This window comes from Eumetopias jubatus, unplaced genomic scaffold, assembly GCF_037043125.1.
Source record: "Eumetopias jubatus isolate StellerSeaLion01/CBP00866 unplaced genomic scaffold, mEumJub1_p1.0 scaffold_13, whole genome shotgun sequence".
NCBI lineage: Eukaryota > Metazoa > Chordata > Mammalia > Carnivora > Otariidae > Eumetopias > Eumetopias jubatus.
In genome coordinates this window covers 57,193,814-57,206,056 of record NW_028274819.1, presented here as the reverse complement: position 1 = coordinate 57,206,056, position 12,243 = coordinate 57,193,814, and the positions used below count along the sequence as shown (strand labels likewise).

Here is a 12,243-nt window from a genome sequence, read left to right as displayed (position 1 = left end):
ATGGATTTAAATATCATCTTTATATTGATGACTCCCAAATTTGTATCTCCACTACTGACCTCCTTATCCCGAGTTCCAGACCCAAAGACCCTCTTGCCTATTTGATGACTCTACTTGGATTTCTTTTCTTTCTTTTTTTTTTTAAAGATTTTATTTATTTTTTTATTTGAGAGAGAGACCGCAAGAGCAGGGTGGAGGGGCAGAGGGAGAGGGAGAAGCAGGCTTCCTGCTGAGCAGGGAGCCTGACGCAGGGCTAGATCCCAGGACCCTGGGGTCATGACCTAAGCTGAAGGCAGATGCTTAATGACTGAGCCACCCAGGTGCCCCTCTACTTGGACTTGTAAAAGGTAATTGAAACTTAACAGTGCCAAAGCAAAACTTTTGGTTTCCCTACCCCCATCTCCTAGATCCTTCCCTATCTCAATAAACGGCACTTCCATCCATCCAATTGTTCATACACAAAGCCTAGGAGTCACCCATGATTAGTCCCTTTCCTTCAATTCCCACATTCAATCCATTAGCTCATCTCCCATTATATAATCTTATTTTTTATTAATATATAATTGACATGAAACATCATATTAGTTTCAGGTGTACAACATAATGATTCGATAGGTGTATATGTTGTAAAATGATCATCACAATTCGTCTAGTCATCCATCACCACACAGTTACTATTTTTTTTCTTAGGGTGGGAATTTTAAGATATATGGACCATCTCTAACAATGATTTGACTTACGATTTTTCAATGTTGTGAGTTATGGAAGGTTGAAAGTGATGCACATTCACCAGAAACCATACTTTGAAATCTGAATTTTGATCTTTTCCCAGGCTGGTGATATGTGGTACGATCCTCTCTCATGATGCTGGGCAGCAGCAGAGAGCTACAGTTCCGTGAGCCGTGTGATCACAATGGTAAACAACTGATACTTTTACAACCGTTTTGTCCCCATAAAACCATTCTGTCACTTTCAGTAGAGTATTCAATAAATTACATGAGATATTCAATACTTTATTACAAAATGGGCTTTGTGTTAGATGATTGTGCCCAACTGTAGGCTAATGTAAGTATTCTGAGTATGTTTAAAGTAGGCTAGGCTAAGCTATGACATTCAGTAAGTTAGCTGTATTAAATACATTTTGGACATGGTATTTTTAACTTATAATGGGTAATGGTAATCAGACTGTAAGCCCATCACAAGTCAAGGAAGATCTGTACTTTCTTAGCAACTTTTTTTTTAAAGATTTTATTTATTTATTTGAGAGAGACAGAGACAGTGAGAGAGAGCATGAGTGGGGAGGAGAAGCGCAGGGAGCCCTACGGGACTCGGGGCTCTATCCCAGGACCTTAGGATCATGACCTGAACTGAAAGCAGACACTTAATCAACTGAGCCACCCAGGCGCCCCTCTTAGCAACTTTAAATATACGATACAGTTTTATTTACTATAGTTACCATGCTGTACATTACATCCCCAGGACTTATTTATTGTATAACCAGAAGTTGTACATTTGACCACTTTCAGACATTTTACTCACTCCTTAACTCCCTCACCTCCGGCAACCACCAAACATTCTCTGTACCTGAGTTCGATGTTTGTTTTAAGATTCCACATATAAATGAGATCATTTGGCATTTGTCTCTCTCTACCTGACTTGTTTCACTTTGCATAATACCCTCAAATCCATCCATTTGTTGCAAATGGCAGGATTTCTTTCATTATGGCTGAATAATGTTCCACGAAGTGTGTGTGTGTGTGTGTGTGTGTGTGTGTGTGTGTGTTCACATACCACACTTTCTTTATCCTTTCATCCACTGATTGACATTTAGGTTGTTTTCATATCTTAGCGATTGTAAATAATGCAAAAATGAACATGTGGATAAAGATACCTTTCAGAGTTAGTGTTTTCATTTTCTTTGGTTAAATAGCCAGAAGTGTAATTGCCAGATCATATGGTAGTTTTATTTTGAATTTTTTGAGGAGCTTCCACATTGTTTTCCATTCTGGCTGCACCAATTTACATTCCTGCCAACAGTGCACAAGTGCTTCCTTTTCTCTACATCCTTGCCAACACTTGCTAATTCTTGCCTTTTGATAATAGTGAAGTGATATCTCATTGTGGTGTTGATTTGCATTTCCCTGCGGATTAGTGAGGTTTAGCACCACCCACCACATATTTTAGATCTGTTCAATTCTCTATCCCTACTATCCTAGCCCAAGCTACCCTCAACCCTCATCAGGTCTTTTGAAATAGCCCTCGCACTGGTACCGTACTTCTATTCTAGTTCTCTATAATTCATGAGAGCAGGAAGAACAGTCTTTGAAAAAATAAATCAAGCCATTCTCCTGCTTAAATTATTCAATGGCTTCCCTTTGTATTTAGAATAAAATTCAAACTCTTCATAATCTCTAAGGCCTTATATGATATGCTCCCTGGCTACCTCTCTCCGTACTTACTATACCCCTATCACATTAGCCATCTACACAACAAGCTCTTTCCTACATCAGGATTTCTGCACTAACTGTTCCCATGACCTTAACTTACTGTTTCCTAGCTCTCTGCATGGCTGGTTATTTGTCATATCCACGTCTTAGCTCAATATCGCTTCCTCAATAAGGCTTATTTGACAACGTTATCTAAAGCACGTCCCTCTCCAGTTACTTCCCATTATATTGCCTAAATGATTTCTATTACAGCACTTACCACAAATCTAAGATTATTTTGTTTACTGTCTGTCTTTCCATTAGCTTATAAGTTTAATGAGACAGTTTCTTTTCTTTTTTTTAAAAACAGCTTTATTCTGATATAACTCACCTACCATAAAATTCACCCATTTGAAGTGTATACTCCAATGGTATTTAGTATATTAATTTTTTCAAATTACAATAAAATATATTGCATAATATATGTCACTTTGGCCATTTTTAAACTATTTTTAGTGTATAATTCAGTGGCATCATCATTACATTCACAATGTTATGGAACCATCAACACTATCTTCTTCCAAAATTTTTTCATCACCCCAAACAGAAACTGTAACAGCATTAAGTAATAACTCTCCCATTTCCCCTTTTCCCAGCTCCCAGTAACCTCTAATCTACTTTCTGTCTCTATGCATTTGCCTAGTCCAGATAATTCATATAAGCGGAACTATACAATATTTGTATTTTTGTACCTGGCTTATTTATGAGGCAGGGATCTTGTGTGTCTTATTCACTGCTCTCTCAGCTGAGACCTAACTCAGAATATATAGCACATGGTAGAGGCACAACAAATACTGGTTGACTCAATTCATCAATTTTAAGCAAGTCACAATTTTTCTGGATCTCAGTTTCTTGATTACTCACTGAAATATCATAATGTGCAAAATAGCTGTCTCTGCTCAATGAACATTCAGTTTCTTTCCTATCTGGGAATGTCATCTTCTCTGATTCTGTTCACTTTTAGGATGGAAATACAGTGGACCATTGAATAAGGGTTATGGATGCTAACTGCCCACACAGTTGAAAACTGCATTTATCTTTTGACTCCCCAAAACCTAACTACTAATTGCCTATTGTTGACTGGAAGGCTTACCAATAACATAACCAGTTGATTAACACATATTCTGTATATGTATTACATACCGTGTACTTACTCTTATAATATGCTAGAGAAAAGAAATTAAGTAGTAAGAAAGAGAAAATACATTTGTAGTACTGCCCTTAGCAAAAAAAAAAAAAAAAATCCATATTTGAGTGGACCCTCGCAGTTCAAATCCATGTTATTTTAAGGGTCAACTGTATATGGAACAATGAAGCATACGGAAGTAAGGGAATCTCTGCCTCACCTGTCAGAATACGTGATCCTAACTGGAGTGACAGATGTCAAAAGCCATACTGTCTTCAAATTCATTTAACATTAGCTGCACCTTTCATTCTGTAGGGTGATAATGAGGGTCACGTGGATATATATATATGTGCGTTTCAAACTATAAAACTCTCCATAAATGTAAGGTAAAAGTATTGTAATTTTTGATTTATTACTTTTTATGCTCTGGGAACTAAAAGCAAACTACTGCACTATATACAAATTCTAATGTAATGTACTTATAAACTTACTGACAAACGTGGCAGAACCTGGTTTTTTAAATCAATGTTAATTATACTGTGCCTGAATTTTGCCAGGCCTGTTCCTATAGTGTTACATGTTGACCAACAAAGAAAGCTATTTCCAGACAAAGGGGCTGATGGTACTAAAAACAAAGCACTATGCTTTATTCACTTTCAATACCCAGCACAGCACACACACATACCTTTAAACCGCAATGACACGAAGAGGGCAAGCAGGCCTTACCAACCCTCTCAGCTCTTCAAACAACACTTGAGGATTTCTACTTGAAGGCCTGTCTTCCTAAGCTTGTGCTTTCAAAACGGGCTGGACTGATCCCAAATACTGAAGTAACAAATATTACTAAATTCTGTCATTTCCTCTAACAAAAAAGTGATTTTACTACTACTTCTGGTTGTGATGAAAGGTCCTATTGACTATTCAAATCCGCAACCAAGTTATGGATGCAGTATTAAATGACTTCACTCCTTTTTTTCTGGCACTTTAACACATGCCAATGCTTTCATCCACCTCCACTAACCTGGCTTATAAATTACTGAGGTGGGGCCATTTTAATAGTATGATTTGTTCACATCTCTAGAGATGGGGTACAAATGAGACTGGCTGAGAAGACAAACTCTCCTTTGACAACATATATTAGTATGTAAAGTATAGAAAAATAAATCTTCAAAAAGTTGGAAATTTTTTACTGATATATAATGTGGTTAGGGCCATACTAATTAATGGTTCTTTGATTTGTTATAAATTGAAATGTAATAAAATGATGGTATTAAAGACAAAATGAAACATTCCCCAAGAAATAGTAAAAGACGGAACATAAACACTTGAAGCAAAAAAAGGTTAAAGGTCACAAATTTGCTAAAAAGTTTCTTTCTAAATTGTCAGAAGGGGACTCCTGAATGCACTCTGAAACCTAAGAAAATTTGTTTATAAAAAAAGTTTATTGTTCTCTCCCTTTAAAACTGCCACAGAGTGATGAAAAAACATCAGAGAGCAAGATGCTTGTTCTCTCTGGATTTAAAGGAATTAACTTATCCATCTCAAACCCACACACAAGTGACAAGTGTAGTCACTCAAATCTTCAAAAAGATTATTAAGTTGCAGAGGATACAAAATAACTAAAAACTATGAATTGCTTAAACAGATGAATAAAACTAGTTCAGCATGCTTGTGGCCTTAGTTCAGTTAAAAATAAAGTCAGAAGCTTCTTGGGAAGTGCTCCAAAGTGAGGACCAAACAGGTACCAGAGTTAAGAGTCTGAGATGCAGGGTTGACTTTCCCAAATTTTCCACTGCACACAGCCTCCATCTCTGTCTTGTTTTCAAAGCAAGCTGGGCTATCTGTCGAACCTCTCTCTCTCTTTTTTTAAGATTTTATTTATTTATTTATTTATTTATTTGCGAGAGAGAGAGCACATGAGAGGGGAGAGTGTCAGAGGGAGAAGCAGACTCGCCGCCGAGCAGGGAGTCCAATGTGGGACTCGGTCCCGGGACTCCAAGATCATGACCCGAGCCGAAGGCAGCCGCCCAACCAGCCGAGCCACCCAGGAGCCCTGTAGAACCTCTTTCACCATACTCTGGCATTCTTATTGGGCCCACAGAAGAAAGAACTCAATGTGTGTATGCCTCCATGTGGATATATGTGTATGTGTGCACGTATGCACACGCAAGTATGTGTCTTCAGCTGAGATTTACCAGGAAATCCAGGCATTTTGGCTTTACCTTAATCAGCAGTAGGCTCCACCTGGAATGTTCCAACAGACTTGGGACCTTAGTGTAGGTACTCAGGGCAAGAAACAGAAAATAGGGCAAGGAGAAACAAATCTCTGCATTCAGATCAGAACTTAGGTCCACCAACTCTTCTGACATCTTGCCCCCCAGACTCTGGACTCCTGTGCCCTTTTCCACATTGGCTGACTTCACCTGGAGATACTCTCTAATTTACTTAGACCTCTTCTCCCTTCATGCACTCTTAGTTAGGCCACATCTGTCTAAGCACTGCCTTTTCCATAGTATGACAACTATAATCAGTAGCATAAGACAGCCTTGAAATTAAGTCCTTTCTTTCTTTCTTTCTTTCTTTCTTTTTCTTCCTTCCTTCCTTCCTTTTCTTCCTTCCTTCCTTCCTTCCTTCCTTCCTTCCTTCTCTTTCTTTCTTTCTTTCTTTCTTTCTTTCTTTCTTTCTTTCTTTCTTTCTTTCTTTCTTTTCCTTCCTTCCTTCCTTCCCTCCCTCCCTCCCTCCCTCTCTCTTTCTCTTTTTTAAGCAGGCTCTATGCCCAACATGTGGCTTGAACTCATGACCCCGAGAGCAAGAGTAGCATGCTCCACCAACTGAGCCAGCCGGGTGCCCCTAAAGTCCTATTTCTTAGACTAAGGTACTTTTCTGCCAAAAACGGAGGGAGGGAAAGCATCAGGTGTGGGAAGAATGGCACATGGAAAGATGAGTCACAGGCCAGAGACTGTGAGCAAGGCTGCCTGCCTAGAGTAAAGAACATGGGCTGGAACGGCAGTAATAAGAAAGCAGTATGACTGAGAGGGCAATGAGTATGAGCTTATAAAGCAAATGATTAACTAAAGACTGCAGAGTAGAAATTTGATCCAATATCAGAAAAGGGTAAGAATCTGGGGCGCCTGAGGGGCTCAGTCAGTTCTTTCCTCTGTAGGAGGCTCAGGTCATGATCCCAGGGTCCTGGGATCGAGCCCCGCATCAGGCTCCCTGCTCGGCGGGAAGCCTGCTTCTCCCTCTCCTCCCCACTTATGTTCCTGCTCTCGCTGTGTCTCTCTCTCCGTCAAATAAATAAAAAAAAATCTTAAAAAAAAAAGGATAAGAATCTAAATAAAAATCAAATTAAAAAACATTAAACTGATATTTGATGAGGGATAGCAAGGCAAAGATGATACCATAGGGAGGAATAAATCAAGAAAGAATAAGGGAACTGTTCAGTGAGTCTTTAGATTCACATGGATAAAAGGCAGCCTTTTAAAAACAAAAATATCATAAACCTTCTTGCTCCTATTAAAAGAAAAGGTCTGGGTGCCTGGGTGGCTCAGATGGTTAAGTGTCTGCCTTCGGCTCAGGTCATGATCCCAGGGTCCTGGGATTGAGTCCCGCATCGGGCTCCCTGCTCAGCGGGGAACCTGCTTCTCCCTCTGCCTCTCTCTGTCTCTTATGAATAAATAAATAAAATCTTTAAAAAAAAAAAGAAAAGGTCTGAGGATACAGCTGATAATGTCTTTAAATAACAGTCAAACTGTGGATACTCATCCATGTGATATTCCAATTGGGTATGTCCAAATAAAAACAAAGCACTGAAGCTGATCTTCCTTTACAACTAGAAAATATATGAAATGTCTACCTCTTAGAAGTACAATCAAGTATGCTAAAGAAATACTGCATATTTCTTTCAGGAAAATGCAAACCCAAGCATCTGTTAGTCTTTCTACAGCATATGGAAAGACTTTATTTAAATGAGATACTAACTGGCTTAATGTTGAGAGAGTCACAAAAACCCCAGATGGGTTGGAAGGACCACGTGGTTGGTCTTTTCTTTTGGTTCTTGCATAATAAGGTGAGGAGACCATTAAGGACTTGCCAAAGGCACTAAACTTTTACTCCATAAACAAATCCCAATGCAAAATGAGTTCCTAAAAGTGGTGATCTAAGAGAAGAAAGCTGTCTGAGAAGCTACAGAGGAAAGAAGTTATAAACACACATTCAAGTACAGTCTACTAGCAAGTAACAACCTAGTAAAGGGCTTCCGAGTTTAGTAGGGTTTCAATGTGCACCCATTGCTTCTCAGTAGTATTTATAATGGCATGAAATAAGACTGTGGCCAAAAAAGAACTTCACATTATCACCGCAACTGTTTAAATAAAATAATCAACCACAGTACTTATTTATAAAGAAACAAGGTCAGCAATCCAAAGAAGTAGGTTGTATGTGAGAAGTAGAGAAGGAATGAAGAGAAGTTACTTACCTGTGCTATATTTTTGTTCAGAAGATAGACACCATAATCGAATTGTAACTTCTCCCCTCCTTTTGGATATAATGGAAACCTAAAAAAAAATTAAGTAGGATCAGAAATTTTCCAAAGCTTGACTAAAACAACCTCCAAGTTGTTGACAAAGATAGAAGTTCCTTGAATACAGCATAAATATCTGGAGACTTGGACTACACCACTTGGTTATAGTCACTGCAACCTATTATCTTAATATCTTCATAATTGGTCAAATCAGATCAATGGTTGCTTTGTTTCAAAAAAAAAATTGAGGTGGCTCAGTTGGTTGAGGGTCCATCGGACTCTCAGTTTCGGCTCAGGTCATGATCTCAGGGTGGTGAATCTGAGCCCCGCAATGGGCTCTATGTGCTTAGAGGGGAGTCTGTTAGGGATTCTTTCTCTCCCTTTCCTCTGCCCCTCCCCTCCCCCCACACGCACGTGCTCTCTTTCTCTGTCTCTCAAATAAATAAATATTTTCATGCAATTGAGTAGGTCATGCAACAAGGAACTAATACATAAAAAAGTGACCCACTAAGCCCAAGGAGTTGAGGCTACTATGTTTCATATTTACGTATCATAAGTTTACCACCCTAAAATTAAGATTCTAGAAGCTTTTTCCTCTAATACTTTGGGCCTGACATCTCAACTTCTATTAAATAGAAAAGAAGATTAAGGGGGAGAAAAATCAGACTTGAAAGTAACATATAAGATTTCTGTTTCTTTCAAGGTGGCCAGTCAAATCAACAGTACTAATGAGTGAAAATTCATCCAAAATTCATTCACATCCACAGGGGTGGCTATTTGGATGTTATTCCTCCAAGGCAATGTCATGCCACAGAGCTCTCATAAGACTTTCCATTTTAACCTGACTCACTGAATTAACAAAGGCATGAGATTTGTGGATCTACCAAGATGATGTTATTTTAGAAAACAAGTTTCCCTCGCTGTTACCTTTTTCCTATCCCTGCAAATGAAGAAGAAATGGTTATATTCTACCCATAGTTTCCCCATTCTCAAGACTAAGCATACATTTCTATCCTCTGAAATAAACACACAAACACAGATCAATCACAATTCAGATACGATCAAGAAGAAAACTTCACCTTCCTTAGTTTTGCAATATATGATTATTCTCAAAAATAAAATAATCCTATTGAAATGAATGGAAGGTGACAATTAGAGGATATTCTTAATTTCAATTGCCCGAGGGAAAGATACATTCCATACAATTTGGTGGATATTGTTTTCCAGGAAAAATAAAATAAAGGAAATAATGAAAAACCTTTATGTTAAATTCTTGAAAACTGTTGATTACAGTTTCCGAAAGGTAAATTCATTGTGCTATAAAATTACAGGCACTGGAGTTTGAGCAAGATCATGAACCTTCTTTTTTCTCTACTAAAGAACACCAAATGCTTCATACATCCATCAAGAAGATACAGCTTTGTATTTAACTGAAGCAGCAAAAAATAAACTAGGCCATGTAGTATGGCCCTAAATTGAGATACATAAAAATAACAGCAAATTCAGGATAAGCAAAGCGCAATACTAGGCTTTCCCAGGGTGTTTGGGAATCATCCAAATTTGTATGAGGTAGCTTGCAAAGAAACTACCTAATTGCAAAGACATACTAATACGGGGGCCTCTGGAAGGAATCGAGTGGAGCCCTAAAGCTCTGTATTACGGTAGTTGTTATTCTATGAACCATCACATGTAGACTATCTGCACAGCTCTCCGACCCCACATATATCTCCACTTTCGAGTTATCAATACAGAAACAGTTTTAAATGTTAGAAGAGTACATTGAAATAAGCACACTGAAAGCCAAGTCTCTAAATTCCTGAAAAATGGATATCACAACATGGACTTTATTACTTCATCAGGACTTCTTTATAGAAAAAGTCACAAGGTGTATACTTAACATTAAAATAAATCTGAAGAGTGATTAAAGCCAAAGGTTCAAATAGGACAATTTTAAGACAGATCAATCATTAGGACAGAATTCATATCTTATACTGCTTTCAAATTCTTAAGGGGCCACTTCAAGTTAACAATATAACAGCTTATAACTATTATACATGCATCTCACTTTGCAAAAGTACATGGATCTATAGATCTATTAGGCAATCTAGAAAAATGAAATCCGTTTTAAAGGGTAAAACCTATTACCATCAGGACATAAGATACAAATCAAAGGCATCATAATTCAATATAGATAGAGAATCACATTAGCAAACTGTAGAGGGTTTAGGTAAGAATCATGGTCATTCAAGTACAACGAGAAAAATGTCCTTAGCTCCACAAATAGGATTTATTAAAGGGGAGTATTACATTAAATAACTGGAGGAAGAACCATATATTCCCTATTATAAAACTCTTACAGAAAAGGCAATTAAAATGATTGATATTAAATTCATTTCAAATTAAATTTCCAAACTGTTTGAAAAGTTCACTAACTCTACATGGTACATATCAGTGAATATAAAAGTAATAAATAGATTATGTGTGAAGATGATCTGGAGCTCTCGAGTACATAGTAATTTCAGTATGAATAAAGAATTAGGACACGACTACCACAAAGCTATTGTCATCCCAGGCTGTATTAACATAAACAGAGCAGATAATCAGGAAACATGCTACCGGCAACTACTTTGTACTGGGTCAGACTATACTGAGAGATTTATGTTCAGTTCTGGATATAGATAAACAACTGGGAACTTCTTACAGGTTATGTTTATTACAGGTTTTATAATAATCTCATTTGACTATAAAAAGCATGAAGTGAAGTAGAGTGGTCCAGAGTTTTTGTTAAAGAAACTGATTTGCCTTGATCACCTACTCAGTGGAAGAGACATGACTGGAGTATCAGGTCTTCAATTATAAATTGAGTATTCTTTCTATCACCTCTGAGGGCTTTAGAGAAGCAGCACACCCAAGATCACTAGAAGAATGGGAGCTGTGGTTCTGAGAGAAGTGGCTGAAAGAACCGGAGATGTTTCGTCTGGAGCACAGAAGTCCCAGAGAAAACCAGTGAAGGACTTCCAGAGAGAAAAATAATTGTTTTTGTTCCCATGGTGTCAAATAGGGAGAACAGAAGTTAATGGTAAAAGTTATAAGAAAATTCATTTCACCCCAGAGTTAGTCAAAATCCAAAAGATCCTGGGTAGAGGCAGCCAATCAGAAGCTGGACAACAAATAGTGGACATATATGCAGGGGCGTAATAGGCTGAATGGTGGCCCCCAAAAGGTATGTCCATATCCAAATTCTGTGAATGTGATCTTTTTTGGAAAAAGGGCTGCAATTAAGTTCAGGATCCTAAGACGAGATCATCCTCAATTATCTGGGTGGGCCCAAATCCAATACATGTCTGTATAAGGGAGACACAGAGGAGAAGGTCATGTGAAAATGGAGGCAGAAATTAGTTACATAGCCACAAGCCAAGGAATACCTGGAACCACTAGAGGCTGGAAAAGGCAAGGAAAGATTCTCCCCGAGAGCCTCTGGAGGGAGTGTGACCATGCTGTCACCTTAATTTTGGAATTCAGGTCTCCAGAACTATGAGAGAATAATTTTCTGCTGTTTGAAGCCACCAAGTCTGTGATAATTTGTTACAGCAGCCCTAGAAACTGACACAGGGGTGTGTGTGTGGAGAGGGAAGCAAACACTGAATGACTCATTAGACTAAATGAAGTATACCTCCTCCATCTCCGAGATTCTGTAATATTGAATAAGCAAAACTAAATATACTGAATATAACTTCATCTTTCCTTCAGGAACCAAGAAAATATTTCAAGACTATAATGCCAAAGAGTCATCATGATAGGCAACAGCTAAGGATGCAAAGTGTATCTACTGAGGTGCTAGTAAATGGAATGAGAAAAAGAGATTCATATGTATATGAATTCATACACACACACACACACACACACGCACACACACACACACCCCCAATTACTTTATATGTGTGTGTATGTGTATATACATGAAGAATATATCTCACTCAATTTGGAAAAAAGTTGTAAAATAAAGTGATTTTGAATCATTCTTACTTTAAAAAGATACAGTTATTAAAAGCACTATCCTCTCCCCAACCTAGACATTTTTATAAAGGACTCCAAATTGGTGACAGTTT

General features: G+C 38.0%; 1 protein-coding gene across 2 annotated transcripts in view; it reads right to left on the bottom strand.

The window, feature by feature from the left end:
* UVRAG (UV radiation resistance associated) overlaps positions 1-12,243 on the bottom strand; it is a 327,746-nt gene that overhangs the window by 76,870 nt on the left and 238,633 nt on the right. For both annotated transcript variants that reach the window (XM_028115861.2, XM_088017675.1), the window contains one exon: positions 8,090-8,168. In XM_028115861.2, coding sequence (XP_027971662.1) covers positions 8,090-8,168 — 79 coding nt within the window. The remainder of the gene's footprint in view (positions 1-8,089; positions 8,169-12,243) is intronic.